Source organism: Hyaena hyaena, unplaced genomic scaffold (assembly GCF_003009895.1).
Source record: "Hyaena hyaena isolate Hyena2069 unplaced genomic scaffold, ASM300989v1 scaffold_175, whole genome shotgun sequence".
NCBI classification, from domain to species: domain Eukaryota; kingdom Metazoa; phylum Chordata; class Mammalia; order Carnivora; family Hyaenidae; genus Hyaena; species Hyaena hyaena.
In genome coordinates, this window is record NW_024080808.1 from 917,757 (window position 1) to 930,611 (window position 12,855).

The 12,855-nt window shown below is 50.7% G+C and overlaps 1 protein-coding gene across 3 annotated transcripts in view; it reads right to left on the reverse strand.

The window, feature by feature from the left end:
* Positions 1-3,124: 3,124 nt before the first annotated feature.
* Positions 3,125-12,855, reverse strand: part of SAMD4A (sterile alpha motif domain containing 4A) — a 96,711-nt gene continuing 86,980 nt past the window's right edge. For 2 of the 3 annotated variants that reach the window (XM_039240503.1, XM_039240501.1), the window contains 2 exons: positions 7,768-7,851; positions 7,298-7,476 (listed from right to left, as the gene is read on the reverse strand). In XM_039240503.1, coding sequence (XP_039096434.1) covers positions 7,415-7,476; positions 7,768-7,851 — 146 coding nt within the window. In that variant the 3' untranslated portion in view covers positions 7,298-7,414. Of the gene's footprint in view, positions 3,346-7,297; positions 7,477-7,767; positions 7,852-12,855 lie in introns of those variants that run through there. The other variant, XM_039240502.1, reaches the window with a different exon arrangement.

Sequence of the window (12,855 nt, forward strand, 5' to 3'; positions counted from 1 at the left end):
GCAAAACAGCCGCCCTCTGCAGGCCGACCCAGCAGCATCTCGTTTGCTTGCTGGCCCTCCTTTAAAAAGTGAAACTCAAAAAGCACGTGGAAAAAGACACATATCAGCAGCAATGTTTCAATTCTTGTACACAGTTCGTGTGTGTCTTCCTACTGTTTCTGGTTAAGAAACCTCTATGAATAAAAAGCACCAATAAAACGTCATACATGGTAACAATATCGTAGACCGCGACTGTCCCTGGGACAGTGTAGAGATGCCAAACACATACTGCTTAAATCAGAAAAAAAAAAGGAGGGGACATGTAGTGAAATAGATTTTACTCTGAGATTTTTCATGTTTACTATTAATATAAAACAGTTGCATTTGGGGGTCAATGGGTAAATACAAAAAAAGGCACTGCCGCTTTATTACTAAATATCGGACTTCACAGCCTTACGCATGCAACTGTTTGATTCTTTATAAATAAAGTTCTTTTGCTTCAGGATTTTAAAATTGAGCTGTATACCTGCAGTCAACACAGGACTCAAAACAAGGTGGGGACAAGGCTCCTAAAATTTATCAGAACACTCAACTTAAAAAAAAATTAAAACACTAATAGCAAAACACAACTAAGTAGATAAATCTATACACAGTCGATGAAAAATAAGCTTTTCTTTTTTTTAAAAAAAAAAAGAATTATGTTGTTATTAATAACAGACTTTATCATGGTTACCAGCCATAGCAAGTTAATAAGTAACATATCCAAAATAATATCTCTAATAATCAGATAACCATTGTTTCTATATTCAGTGAAGGAATAAATAGAAATCCAGATTTGCAAATACTTTAAGGTCTTCTTCCTTTTAAAGGATTCATGCTAATGTGATTGTGTTTACAATCTGTTTTCTGAACAACCCAAGTCTTAATGGATATATGTGTTTTGCAGCAGATCTGAATGTTTTCTCATTTCTCCACAAGATGTATAATACCATTGTTTTTTCTTCTCTTTATTAACTTCCTCAGCATCCAGAAACACCTTCACAAACCCTCTGGTCTTACCTTTGGCCTTCAACATTTTTGATCTGTTCTTCCTGCCTTACATGTGATCGTCCATCCCAACACATTCCCCAAGAAACACTAAGCTTTTTAGAAAAGGGGTGTGGAGGATGAATGTTAATGGCACTTGGTTAAAAAAAAAAATCAACTAAAACATGCTGCCTCTCTCTGCACATGGATTTGCATCTTTAGAATGTAGTCACCCAAGGGGAAGTCTCCTTTCTTAATGCAAAGCATGGTATCATGGGTTCAAGCCCCCTTTGCTCGCTAAAGGCTCTCTACGGTTAAGATGCCCCCACCTTTTTAAACCTTAAACAGACTTACAAAGCAAGGCTGTGTGGGGTGCACATTTTTAATCTTGAAGGTAAAAGAAAGTTGTTTAGATTGCATTAAGGCCTCTTAAACCTGTATTTACTTCATTAACTTTTCTTTTCTTTTTTTTTAAATAACCATACGGGAGTGCAGTGATTTTCATGGTGTGATCTCTTTAATTCAGATTCTGACTCTGCTAAAAGAAATGGCACCAGACTCACCACTTAATAAACAGGCCTTCTACCACCTCCCTGATCTCGCCTCTGGCTGAGCGTTCATACCATCATTTACACAACCCAATTTTCCAGTGCGGAGCACAACTCCTCTTTGATTTCCTTTAATACCCTCCATTGTATCCAATCCCAAACGTAGTCTTTCTTGCCCTTAAGAAACAGAGCTATTACTTTGTGGTAGCATAGTTTGTTAATCTCTCACTATGTCAGGACTGGTTTTCTCTCTCCTGTGTGTGGCTGGATAGATAAATCAGCCAACAACACAGCAAATCCCTGACGTGTAGGTGGATAGAACCACGTTTCCATCACAAAGTTGACCTTTCCTACATCTTCCTTCACTGCCCACCCGGCAGGGTGGGCGCCTGGCCGCGCGGTCGCCCCGCAGGCGCTCTCTGCCACTTGCTCACTGACCGGTTATACACTGTTGCCGGGCCTTGCTCTCTTCTCTTCCTCAGCAGTGGGCGAGCCGGGGCGATGCAATGCAAGCCCCCAGCTTTGGGTTCCAGAGCGCAACCGCAGCGGAAGCGGTTTTTGAGCTCATTACCTGGAATTAAGGCCTTTTGCAAGGCAAAAACATCGGTCCTTGCCATTTTTCCTCCAAGGAAACTTGAACCCGTGTGTGTGTGTGTGCGCGCGCGCGCACGTGTGCAGCGACGCTAGGGTGAAACCCTGCAGTGGGGTGGGGTTGGAAGAGAGGTCTCTGGGTGAGAGGCAAACCCAGCCCAGAAAGAGGCCGCAGGATTCTTTTACAATCTCTTGGTGACCCGCCAACGCACCCTGATCACACGGTACCTACCCAGGGCTCTGCCGCTTGCAGCCACACGCTCTCCCGCCAACCCTCCTGCGCGCACCGCCTCCCCCCTCCCTCCCGCGGGGGGGGAGGGGGAGCCCGACGCCTCGGCCCACGTGAGGCCCACGTGACGTGCCATCCGCCTTCCCGACAAGCACCGCTCGGCAGCCATTGTAAGAGACCACCCTGCTGCTATTATAAAAATAGAGGAAAAAAAATGAATCCCTATCAACAAATCCTTTACAAAAACCATAGTATGAAGAGAAGTTCTATCCAAACTCTTTACACATTATGTACCCTTTAAAATTGTTATGTAAACAATACACAAATCAAAGTTTCTCTGCAATTTTGTCGGAGGGGACACTCCCCCTCCTCCGCCGGCGCCGTGCGGTCCTCTCCCGCGGGTCCTCGGGGGGGGGGGGGGGGGGGGGGNGCCGTGCGGTCCTCTCCCGCGGGTCCTGGGGGGGGGGGGGGAAGCCGATCCGGGCGGCGGGGAGGGCGGGCCGCCATGTGGCTTTGGTCGCATGCCCCCACGACTGCGTCCTGGGGCCTGACTGCGGAGGCAGCTCCGAGGCGCTCCCAGGCCCGAGGCCTCTGCCTCCCTCCCGAGGCTCTCCCGTCTCTCTTCCGCGGGGCCACTGTGTTCTCTTCTCCCCCTTTCCATCCAGGAGGCCACCTGCGTTCCCTCGTTTCCCTAGAGACCCCTCCCCTCCCCGCACACCAAGCCATCCCGTGACAGAAACAAATGACAAAATTACCAATCCCCGGTCTACTGATATGTTTACAAGGACGACCTACGCTCTCACAAAATCAAAATGGGAGAGGGACCAGGGGAAAAAAAGGCTGCAAAGCATCTCGGAGGATTCTGTGCAACCCTGAAGATGGTTGACACCGGACCCGCAGCAGTCGGTTTCACGGCCAGCGCGGTCGCTCTCATCTTCAGCTTCTAGATTGTGGAGGTCCGGTCAACCCCGTCTGGGAGAGAGAGAGCACGTGAGGGGCACAGGAGCCAAACTTACTCATTCCCTCGCTCCTTCCTTCACACACCCAGCCACTCAGCATCCGGAGAACAGCCATTTTCCCCAGAGCTGTCATGGGCCTGGGAATCAAGAGGAAGAGACCTAGTCCTCTCACATCCTAGTTGGGACAGACCTGTCAAGCCACAGTGAGGTAGGAGTGATCACCGCTATGATGGAGATGTACCAGGCACAGTGGGAACATGGAGGAAGGAACGTTTAAGTTGCGCCTGGAAGTCCAGGGCAGTTTCACAGAGGAAGAAAAGGACTTGAAAGGCGGCACTCGTAGGAGGAGAGAGGAGGCAGAAAAGGGAGAGGCTGAGGAGGGCGTCCACTTCATGTACAGGTGTGATGTTGGTCATCAAACGGTCGGGCTGAGGGCTGGATGGAGGCCTAGAATGAGGGCTTGGGGAATGGAAGAGTGGCAGGAGGTGTGCCGAAGAGCTGGTGGGGGGCTGTCTGTTCAGCCCACACCCCTTTGCCACATCCTCTCCGTCACCGAGTCCCTGCTGAAAGACTGGGCATGAGGTGGCTGTGACTCTTGAGCCCTGGTCACAGCTGAGTAGACCAGGGCTATGCATCTGACCCAAAACGATCCAGCTTCTCAGTCTCAAGAATCCGATTGGGGCAGACACCATCGTTAGAGGCTGTGTGCACTGGCAACTGAAAGATCCTGTGGAAGTGGGTGAGTGACTGCTGTGAGCTCTGGAGGGTAGGCTATGTCTACGTTATGGAGGGTTGGTGAAACCAGGCTATAAAGTGGAGGATGTGCATGTCCGAGACAGAGGCTATGAGGAAACAGACCGCAGAGGGAGCTGATGGCTGCCCAGCTCCCTTGCGCTTGTCTGCTTACACGTGGGACCACAGGAAGAGTCCCCACCCCAGAATGAGGCCAGAAGGGTCTTGCGTACTATGAACGGGAGCTTGGGCTTGGTCACTGGAGCATTATAAGCGAGTAGTTAGATCTCATTTTAGAACGGTTTCTCTGGCAGTTGTGTCAGATGACCTAAGAGAGGACAAGGCCCATGGCAGGAGAGCCCCAACAGCGGTCCATGCCGGGACTGTGCAAGGGCTTACCCAGTGAGCAGAGAGAAGCGTGGGTTCGCCCCTGCAGTAGGCAGAAGCAACCGTGTTCAGTGACCACTACGTGAAGGCCAGGGAGGGATGCAGGATGCTTCCCTGGTTTTACTGATACCCAAACACCAGCAGGTGTGTCCTGATCTAAACTCCGATGTGACTAACGTGGTCTACCAGAAGGAGCATCTGGATGCAGCAGCCAGAACTCAGGTGTGAGAGATGAGTGGCAGAGTGTTCAGGGAGAGAAAGTCAGAAGGAATGGCAAGGGGATCATGGGAAAACATGAGTCCTGGAGCATCAGAGAGTGGACTGGGCATTCCTCTTTATGGTAGGATTCACTGCAGACTTCATCCTGCTTGAAGGAGCCTTGCTTTTGTAAAGCTGTGGCTGTTCCTGCCCATATAACCCCTCCGCAGGAGGAAGATAGCAGCCAGGCCTGAGTCTTCCTTTGTATCTGGGGCCACCAGTCATGAGCAGGCCCAGTAGAGCCAGATGAAGGCCTTAAACATTCACAAACCAAGATGGCAGAGGCATCTTGGTGCTGTTGGAGGGGCCAGGGGAAGGGCAAAGAAGAGATAGAAAGGGAAGGCCAAAGAGAAAAATGGCTTAGACTGACATGGTGGTGGGGGCGGGGGGGGGGCGGGGGGCTGCAGTTAGTGGAGGACACTGAGAACAGAGATGTCAGCACAAAAGCTTGGGCTCCCAAGGCCTGGGGTCCATGGACCAGCCACATTAGGATGACCATCCTAGGATGTGGTCTCCCGGGAATTTGGACACCCTCCCTTCCTGTCCTGAGACACAGGCAGAGGAATCTCTTCTACTTTGCTTTACTCTCCCTTATTATTCGTCCTCCTGTAAATTGACTAATTCATTGGCATTCGGTCCCCAGCAAGGTCATCTTCCCCAGCACCTAGAGGTGGGCTAGCAGAGATCGTGATAGTGGGAGGGCTCAATGCCACTGTGCCCAGTTGGGCCACCCAGAACGTAATTTGCATTCTTTGCTCAGGAAACTGCTTACGAGGCTTCCCACCAGAGAGGATTATTGAGGGAAAACATAGCAATACAAAGGCTTAGGAGATGAACAAGATGAAAACATTAGCAAAAAAAAAAAAAAAAATCAGTTCAAAGAGGTTTTCTGTAAATACAGAAGAATGGGCTAAAAAATGAAGCCTGAAAAATGAAAACCTCCCTTTAATAAAGAGCATTTGGCATTCTTGCTCCTAATGATGATAATGTTAGCACTTAGCAGTTTCATAAGGGCTTCCAACATGCCAATTATCTGAGATGCATCAAGCCCTGGGGGAGAAGGTCAGTTTTCCTTGCTGACTCTCAAAGGCAGCAGGAGTTCCTTACCCCCCCAGCCACTGTTGCGTGGGAGGGCGCTTGGGCTGCCTGCAGTGGGCTGAGCTGGGCCTGAATTCTCAGGGTCTGGGAGGCTTCCCTTTTTGAAAAGTTGAGATGTAATTTGCATATCACAAATTTCATCCTTTTAAAGCGTACAATTCAGAGGTTTTTCGTATATTCACAGAGTTGTACAGCCATCACCACTATCTAATTCCAGAACATTTTCATCTGGTACCCATCGAGCAGTCACTCTCCACTCCTAGTTTCCTCCGGCCCCTGACAACCACCAATCTATACTGTCTGTCTCTACAGATCTGCCTAAATGGAAATTATATACCGTGTGGCCTTTTGTGTCTGGCTTCTTTCATATAGCATAACGTTTTCAAGGTTCATCCATATCGTAGCGTGTATTGGTTAGCACATTCCTTTTTAGGGCTGTATGATATTCCACGCATGGCTGTATGACGCCATGGTGTCTGGCTATGCAACATTTCACTCATCCATTTCCATCTGCTGATGGGCCCCGGGTTTGTTTCCCATTACTCACAGGGGGCTGTCACTGTGCTGACCCAATCCCCTTGGTGAGCTGGCGAAGAAGACCTCATGGCACCTCCCCCTACAGTGGTACCAGGCGTGGACCAATGGTGCTATGAAGCCTCTAGGATGGGAGTGGCCAAGTGTTTGCCCATGGGGTTCCTGGAACCGCAGGGAGGTCACATCAGGAGCTGTGCCTTCCCGCTGTCCGTTTAGTCAGCAGTGCGGGGAGGCCTTCAGCTAGCTTCCTTTCTGGTCCTGAGTGGAGGCTTTCTCTGGGCTCTGGAGAGCCTTGCACAGCTGAGGTCAGGAGGGTGCAGTCCTTGCTTTCCGATCTGCTCCACAGAGAGCATTTATTGGCCTCACATTTGGTGTCAGGATAAGACTGTGTTTGCAGGGACTAAAAATCTAAAAATCTCTGGTCAGGAGGACAAGCTTGGGGAACAGCAGCTCGAAAGCAGCCTTTCTCCCCACAGCTGCCAGATAGCGCAAATTCTGGCTCTAGGTGTGCCGACCGCCCGTCTCCAGGGTGGGTGAGCACATCCTGACTGGGGAAGGCTATTGGGAAGGGTCACAGGAGGCCTCTCTGACTCAGAGCCTCCCGGAGGTTGGCAGGAAGGGGTGGCCATCTCTCCTCTGCCTGCCAAACATCCCCAGGGCTGGCTGGGAAAGCAGGCTGGAGTAAGGCACTTGCTTGGTACCGGGAGGGCACTGAAGGCCTCCTGGGGCTCTTGTGATGACGTAGGGCTTCAGACCAAACAAACGTGGGACGACCCAGCTGCTTCTGGAGCTCCCTTTGGGGCTGCAGCCTGCAGGCTCATTGAACTAGATCATCCCTGTCACACCGTGAAGGACACCTCAGACGGCGTGGGGCTCCAGGCGTCATGGAAGCCATTTGGAACAGGAAGATAGAAAAACAAGCAGGGATTTTGGTTTCAAAAATTCTATTTTTAGAGCAAGCCGGGATATGCTTGGACCAGACTGGGAGATCTAGTGCCGAGAAGGAAAGAATCCAATTCTGTGGGGGGATGTTGCCACTAAAAGCCATGTCTTGTGTTTCTGACTCCTCCAGCTCACAGCATTTGGCTGCGACAGCTGCTGTGGTGGGACCTCAGTGTGCACTGGGTGGGTGGCTCTGAGCAAAGAGAGCCAGCCTCGGTCTCCAGGTCCCTGACTCACCTCCCAGAAAAGGAGGAGCAGGGCCCTGCAGGCTACTAGGTGTAGTATGGCTTGATGAGGATCCAACGGCACCCTGAGGCCATTTTCTCTCCCTGTCCCCTGCCTGCCTCCCCCCTCCCTGCTGGGGCCCCCCCCCCCCCCCCCCCCCCCCCCCCCCCCCCCCCCCCCCCCGTGCCTTTCCCATTACTCCTGAGCTAGACTGTAGTCCTCCCAGGCATGCCGTAAAATGCAAGGAGGACCCACTCACCTCCCAGGGCGTGCTCGGTCATACTGAGGCACAAGGACTCCAGCCTGTTGTTGATGTCAGGTTCAGTCACAGGAAGCTGGAATTCTGCAAGGGACAAAGGGTTATGTTGGTGACGGAGACTCTGAGAACAAGGAGTAGGTATGCACGGTGCTGTGGGGCTCCGCCCACTTCACCCTGGGAAGACTCAGGGGACCATCAGGGTCAGTGTGGCGGTAAGTTGCACCCTGGTTTCAACCACCTGCTGAGTCTGTTAGACGCAGAGTCGATTGTGAACATGGGCGGCTGGAAGAAAACTGGTAACTAAAAATAGCTGGTCACAGTCAGTCTATCCGGCCTCTGCTCAGAACCCTCCAGCAGCTTCACTTCAGAGTAACAGCCAACACCCTGCCATGGCCCGCAAGACCCACATGATCTGGCCCTTATTAACCTCTGCCTGTGTACGGCTCTCCTTCCTTCACTCCATTCCAGACCCTCTTCTGCCCCAGGGACTTTGCACTGCTGTTCTCTCTGCCCAGAATGGTGCTTCTTGGATGTCTGCATGGCTCATGCCCTCCCTGCCTTCACATCTCTGGCTCTGCTGCTGTCTCTTTAGATAAGACATTATATATGAACAGAACTTCTCCGGCCGTGTCCCTTTCCTCAGCGTTGTTTACTTTTGTCCACAGCTATCACCAACATCTGACATATTATATGTGTTTGCTGCTTGCTCCCAGTTGAATTTTCGCTTCACTGGAGCAGGGCTTGGCTCTGCTGCTGCCTGTGCCTAGAACTGGCACCTAGAGCTTGGTACGTGTCTGCTTGGTACAAGGAAACGGAAACCACGGTGTGGCAGGTGCCTCTTCCGAATCCATGACTGTGCCAGGTGCCCAGTTCTCAAGCGGGACCTAGAGAGGCCAAGGGACTTGTGAGGTTGGCCAGCTAACATAAGAACCCACGAAAGTCTGACTCCAGAGCTGGTACTGTCCTGCACACACTAGCAGCTAGGAGGGCCTGGCAGTACTGTCAACCTCCAGCCACGTAGAGGGGCTGAGATGTCTGCTGTGGGGTTATCACTGGCCAGGACGATGCTGTGTGCATTCTGACCACAAGGCCTCCTTTACCGTCTAGACCCTCCCTATCTCTCCAGGCTCCAGTCCCTCATCCTCAGAGTGGGAGGCAGCCCGGGGGAGCCTCCTTCTGTTCTGCTGGGGCTCTCCCTGTCAGTACCTCCCCCGCCCCTCATCCTGGGAAGCTCCTGAGCATCTTTCACTGGCTTGGAAGCACCTTGCCGACAGCGACAGTGCTCTCTTCTTTCCCATAACACACGCAGCCATGGTCTTCTGGCACACTTCACACATGGCTATTGAGTGATGAACAAGATGGAACAAGAAATAGAAGGAAAGTCTGACAGCTAAGAACTGTGAAATCCTATGGCAGGAGTGGGGGTGGGGGCAGAAAAAATCAGCAATGGGATATGTTCTGAGGGCCTGGGAATTTTAACGTGGCCACTGTCTTCATAGGTGATCATGGGAAACTTCTCATCACTGTGCCTTAGCTCTGGGATCTGTAAGTGGGGAAAGGATCCTGGTGGCCCAAGCTTCAGGCCGCTTCCTCGCTCCTTCGAATCTCCACCAGGGGGCACTTGGGGCTGGAGGGCTGGATTACAAATGAGGTTAGGTTGGTGGTTTAGTGGGATAGGAAGTTGAAACCAATGGCTAAACCAAAGTATTTGTTTTCCTTGATTAGCTATACATTTAGATTTTCTCTGCAATCTGTGTTCCCCATTACCGGCTAATTCGGAGGCAGATGTCATTTCCGTTGTTTAAAATTCTCAGAGTAGACGGGCAAAATGGATCAATATGAAAAGCACCGGGGAGCAGATAGGGTTCTTTCTCACACAAGTGCCAGCCAGCATCAATGGGTTTGAAAGGCAACTGTGCCAATTTGTGAGCAGACAGAGGACAATCGGGCTTCCTGGGAAACTGGGAGCCAGGGAGAATTGAAGGGTCTTTCCCACCCCACCCGCTGTTGCTCTCAGAGTAGGGTCGGGGCAATTAGACAATCCAGAGGGAAGAGTATTTTAGTATTTTCATCCATTCATGTGAAAATCATATGCATGCAAAATTAGCAGCCTTCAGGGTGTGAAATCTATAAAATAGAAACACAGTTTTATATATAGCCAGTTAGCAAATATGAAAAAAAAAAACCCTTAGCAATTATATCCATCCATATGCTCATTGTAAAATTTAGTTTACTCTCTAGCACTCCCCTTTAAACAAACACTGTGGAGAGATTTGGATAAATAAAGATGCTCGACATTTGGAGAGAAGTGTTTCAGCTGCAAGATTTCTTGCCAACACGCAGCAAAATGCCATATTCCAAGCCTAGGACTGAGTGTTCAGAAAAGGGGGCTGAGAAATGCGGGGCTCTCCACTCTAGAATCTCCAAACCTTAGTGGCTGCTCTTTTAGGTTGAAAGTTGGCATGGTTCTTTTTATCATTCAGCTCTTCCCCCTGGTGCGCTAGTGTGTCATGACCCCCCCCCCCCCCCCCCCCCCCGCCGCCCACCGCTCCCAGAGTGGCTCTGAAAAATTCTAAGTCTCGGGAAAAGCCCATATGTTCACACTCCAGAGTTTCCTAATAGTGTGACTTTTTAATTGTGTATTTGATAAAAACAGATCCATGGCATCCCCCCACACATACAAGACAGAGGGAGACCAGCTGGGTGGGTAACAGCTTCCATCTCAGGCTAGAAGCCCTCAGCCAAGTGTGGCTTTGGTGGGCCGAGCTCTTACAGCCTGAGAAGGATTTGGGCAGCTCCTGCCACCCGGGGCCACAAGAATGAGCAGGCCAGCTCTTGCTGGGTCTGCTGCTGACCCCACGGGCTCACTGCCTTTAGCCTGGGCCCCCAGCTGTAACGGACCAGGCAGACATAGCTTTATGCCTTCAATAAGGCAAAAAGGAAAGACTAAGCCTTTTCTGCTGTTGCCTGCAACAGGCCTGTTTCCTTAGCTCAGGCGACATCTCTAAGAACTAGGAATTTTTCCTCTGACCATCAGATCATTCCAGTATTCAGTGAGGGATGCTCAGGGTTTAGGCTGACCTGAGACTTTGTAATTGTGCCTTTCCAGAAGTTCCACAGGTATAGAGCCTAGTGCTCAGGCCCAGGGTCAAGAAGATTCCGGAAGGGAGCAGCCACCCATTCCTAATGGAGTGCTGCTGTTGGGTCCACCAAGAGGGGGCCCCCCAAATGGCTTTTCTTTGGCAGAAACCAGCCACCTCAGCTGAGTGTCCCCTACGTGGCCCCTATGGTGCAATTCTGCAGCTCACTCCCAGTCCCCGAGGCTGAGGTAAAGAGGCCAATGTCTTTAGCACTTTAGAATAATAAATGGAGTATTCTAGGAAAAACCTCTAGAATCCCACTTGGCCGATGATAGCTAAGACTACCTGTTGAATAACTAGGAAGGCTTCAAGTTAAGAGAGAAATCGGGGAGACTGACAAGGATGGGACAGAGGGTGGAGAAGTGGGGTCCAGACTGGATAAGGGAAGGAAGGAAGAAAGGGAAACAGGGAAGATGGGATCCAAGCAGAAAGGGGAGGGCGGTAACAGAAGGAAAAGAAATGAGTGTGGGCAAGGAAACAGAGCCACATTGATCATCGCAGAGGTGGTCATGGTGGGTGACGGAAGAACAGGAGTAAGTCCGTCATACCTGAGTCTGGTATGGGGAATGAAGCTTTTCTCTGGTGGCCTAATTCCTAAACCTGCAGAAGTCTGTGTTGTGGAAATCCTCTGGGACCCACACTTTCATGCAAAAGGACGAGGAGAATATGGTAGAAGACAATTTTGTACTATCTAGCCCCGGATTGGTCTCTCTGAGTTTAACTTTCAGAGGCAGGAGAGCACAAGCCCAGCTGGGTTCTTGGCTGTGATAGAACGGATTCATTTACCAACCTCCCTACCTATTATCTGTCAGTCCTGAGCAAGACTCGCCTTGGCTTACTAGAAGTCAGGGGGCAAATATTCATCAGGTACTTTAAGTGGGTCCCTGTTCTGGTGTCTTCCTCTGCATGGCAGCCCCTCCCATCCCCTAATGGAACTAGTGCATGGATGGTACTCTCCCTCTCTCCACCCTTTCAAAAGGCAGTTCTCGGGGCACTTGGGTGGCTCAGTCGGTTAAGCATCCAACTTCAGCTCCAGTCATGATCTCACAGTCCATGGACTCGAGCCCTGTGTCAGGCTCTATGCTGACAGCTCAGAGCCTGGAGCCTGCTTTGGATTCTGTGTCTCCCTCTCTCTCTGCCCCTCCCCTGCTTGTGCTCTGTTTCTCTCTGTCTCTCAAAAATAAATAAACATTAAAAAAATTTTTTTTAAATAAACAAAAGGCAATTCTCTGGGAGGAATGTGAAACTCACACCAAGGAGGAAATGAATGATAACAGCTTTGTGCACTGTGCCTCCAGGTGTGCACCTGGATTCTCATCGTGGAAGAGATCCAGTCCAGAGCTGGGGATGTTGGCTGTGGTGAACAGATACGTCACACCACGAAATGCTGCCATGTAAGGCACCTTATTCATCTCCCATCTGGGCCGTCCAGCACCAATGGTAGTTTGCATATGGTTTTGTGCAAGAGAAGGAAGAGATCCCCAGAACGTAGTTCTGTGAGGCTTCCCAGCCTACCCTTTGCCCTGCTTTTCCTTTAAAGTTGGCTTCTGGTTCCTCTGCCCTTCTCTGTCAGGCCCTCCGGGTGGCTAGGAGGGTTTATGGCCTAGTGTCGCACCAGGGCTCTTGTGAGATCCTCTCTGACTGGCTCCCAAGGGTTGGCTGAGCCGGGGTGAGCAGGAACAGATCTGCTTCCAAGAGAAGGTAATCATTCTCCGAGCAATTTCCAAACTCATTTTTCAGTTTGGAAAACACCCTGCTTTTTGGGGAAACATGACATCATTCACCAGGCACCACACTTGTTTTGAGCTCAAGCCACCCCTCTGGTGAGTTTATCAGACCCTCTGCCCCTTGCTCTGAGAGGACCAGCTTAGTGCTACTTACTTATGCCAGAGGCCATTGAGAGGCAGCAGTCACTTAGTGGCTCTCCTGGTTTGTCCTGGGAAACATC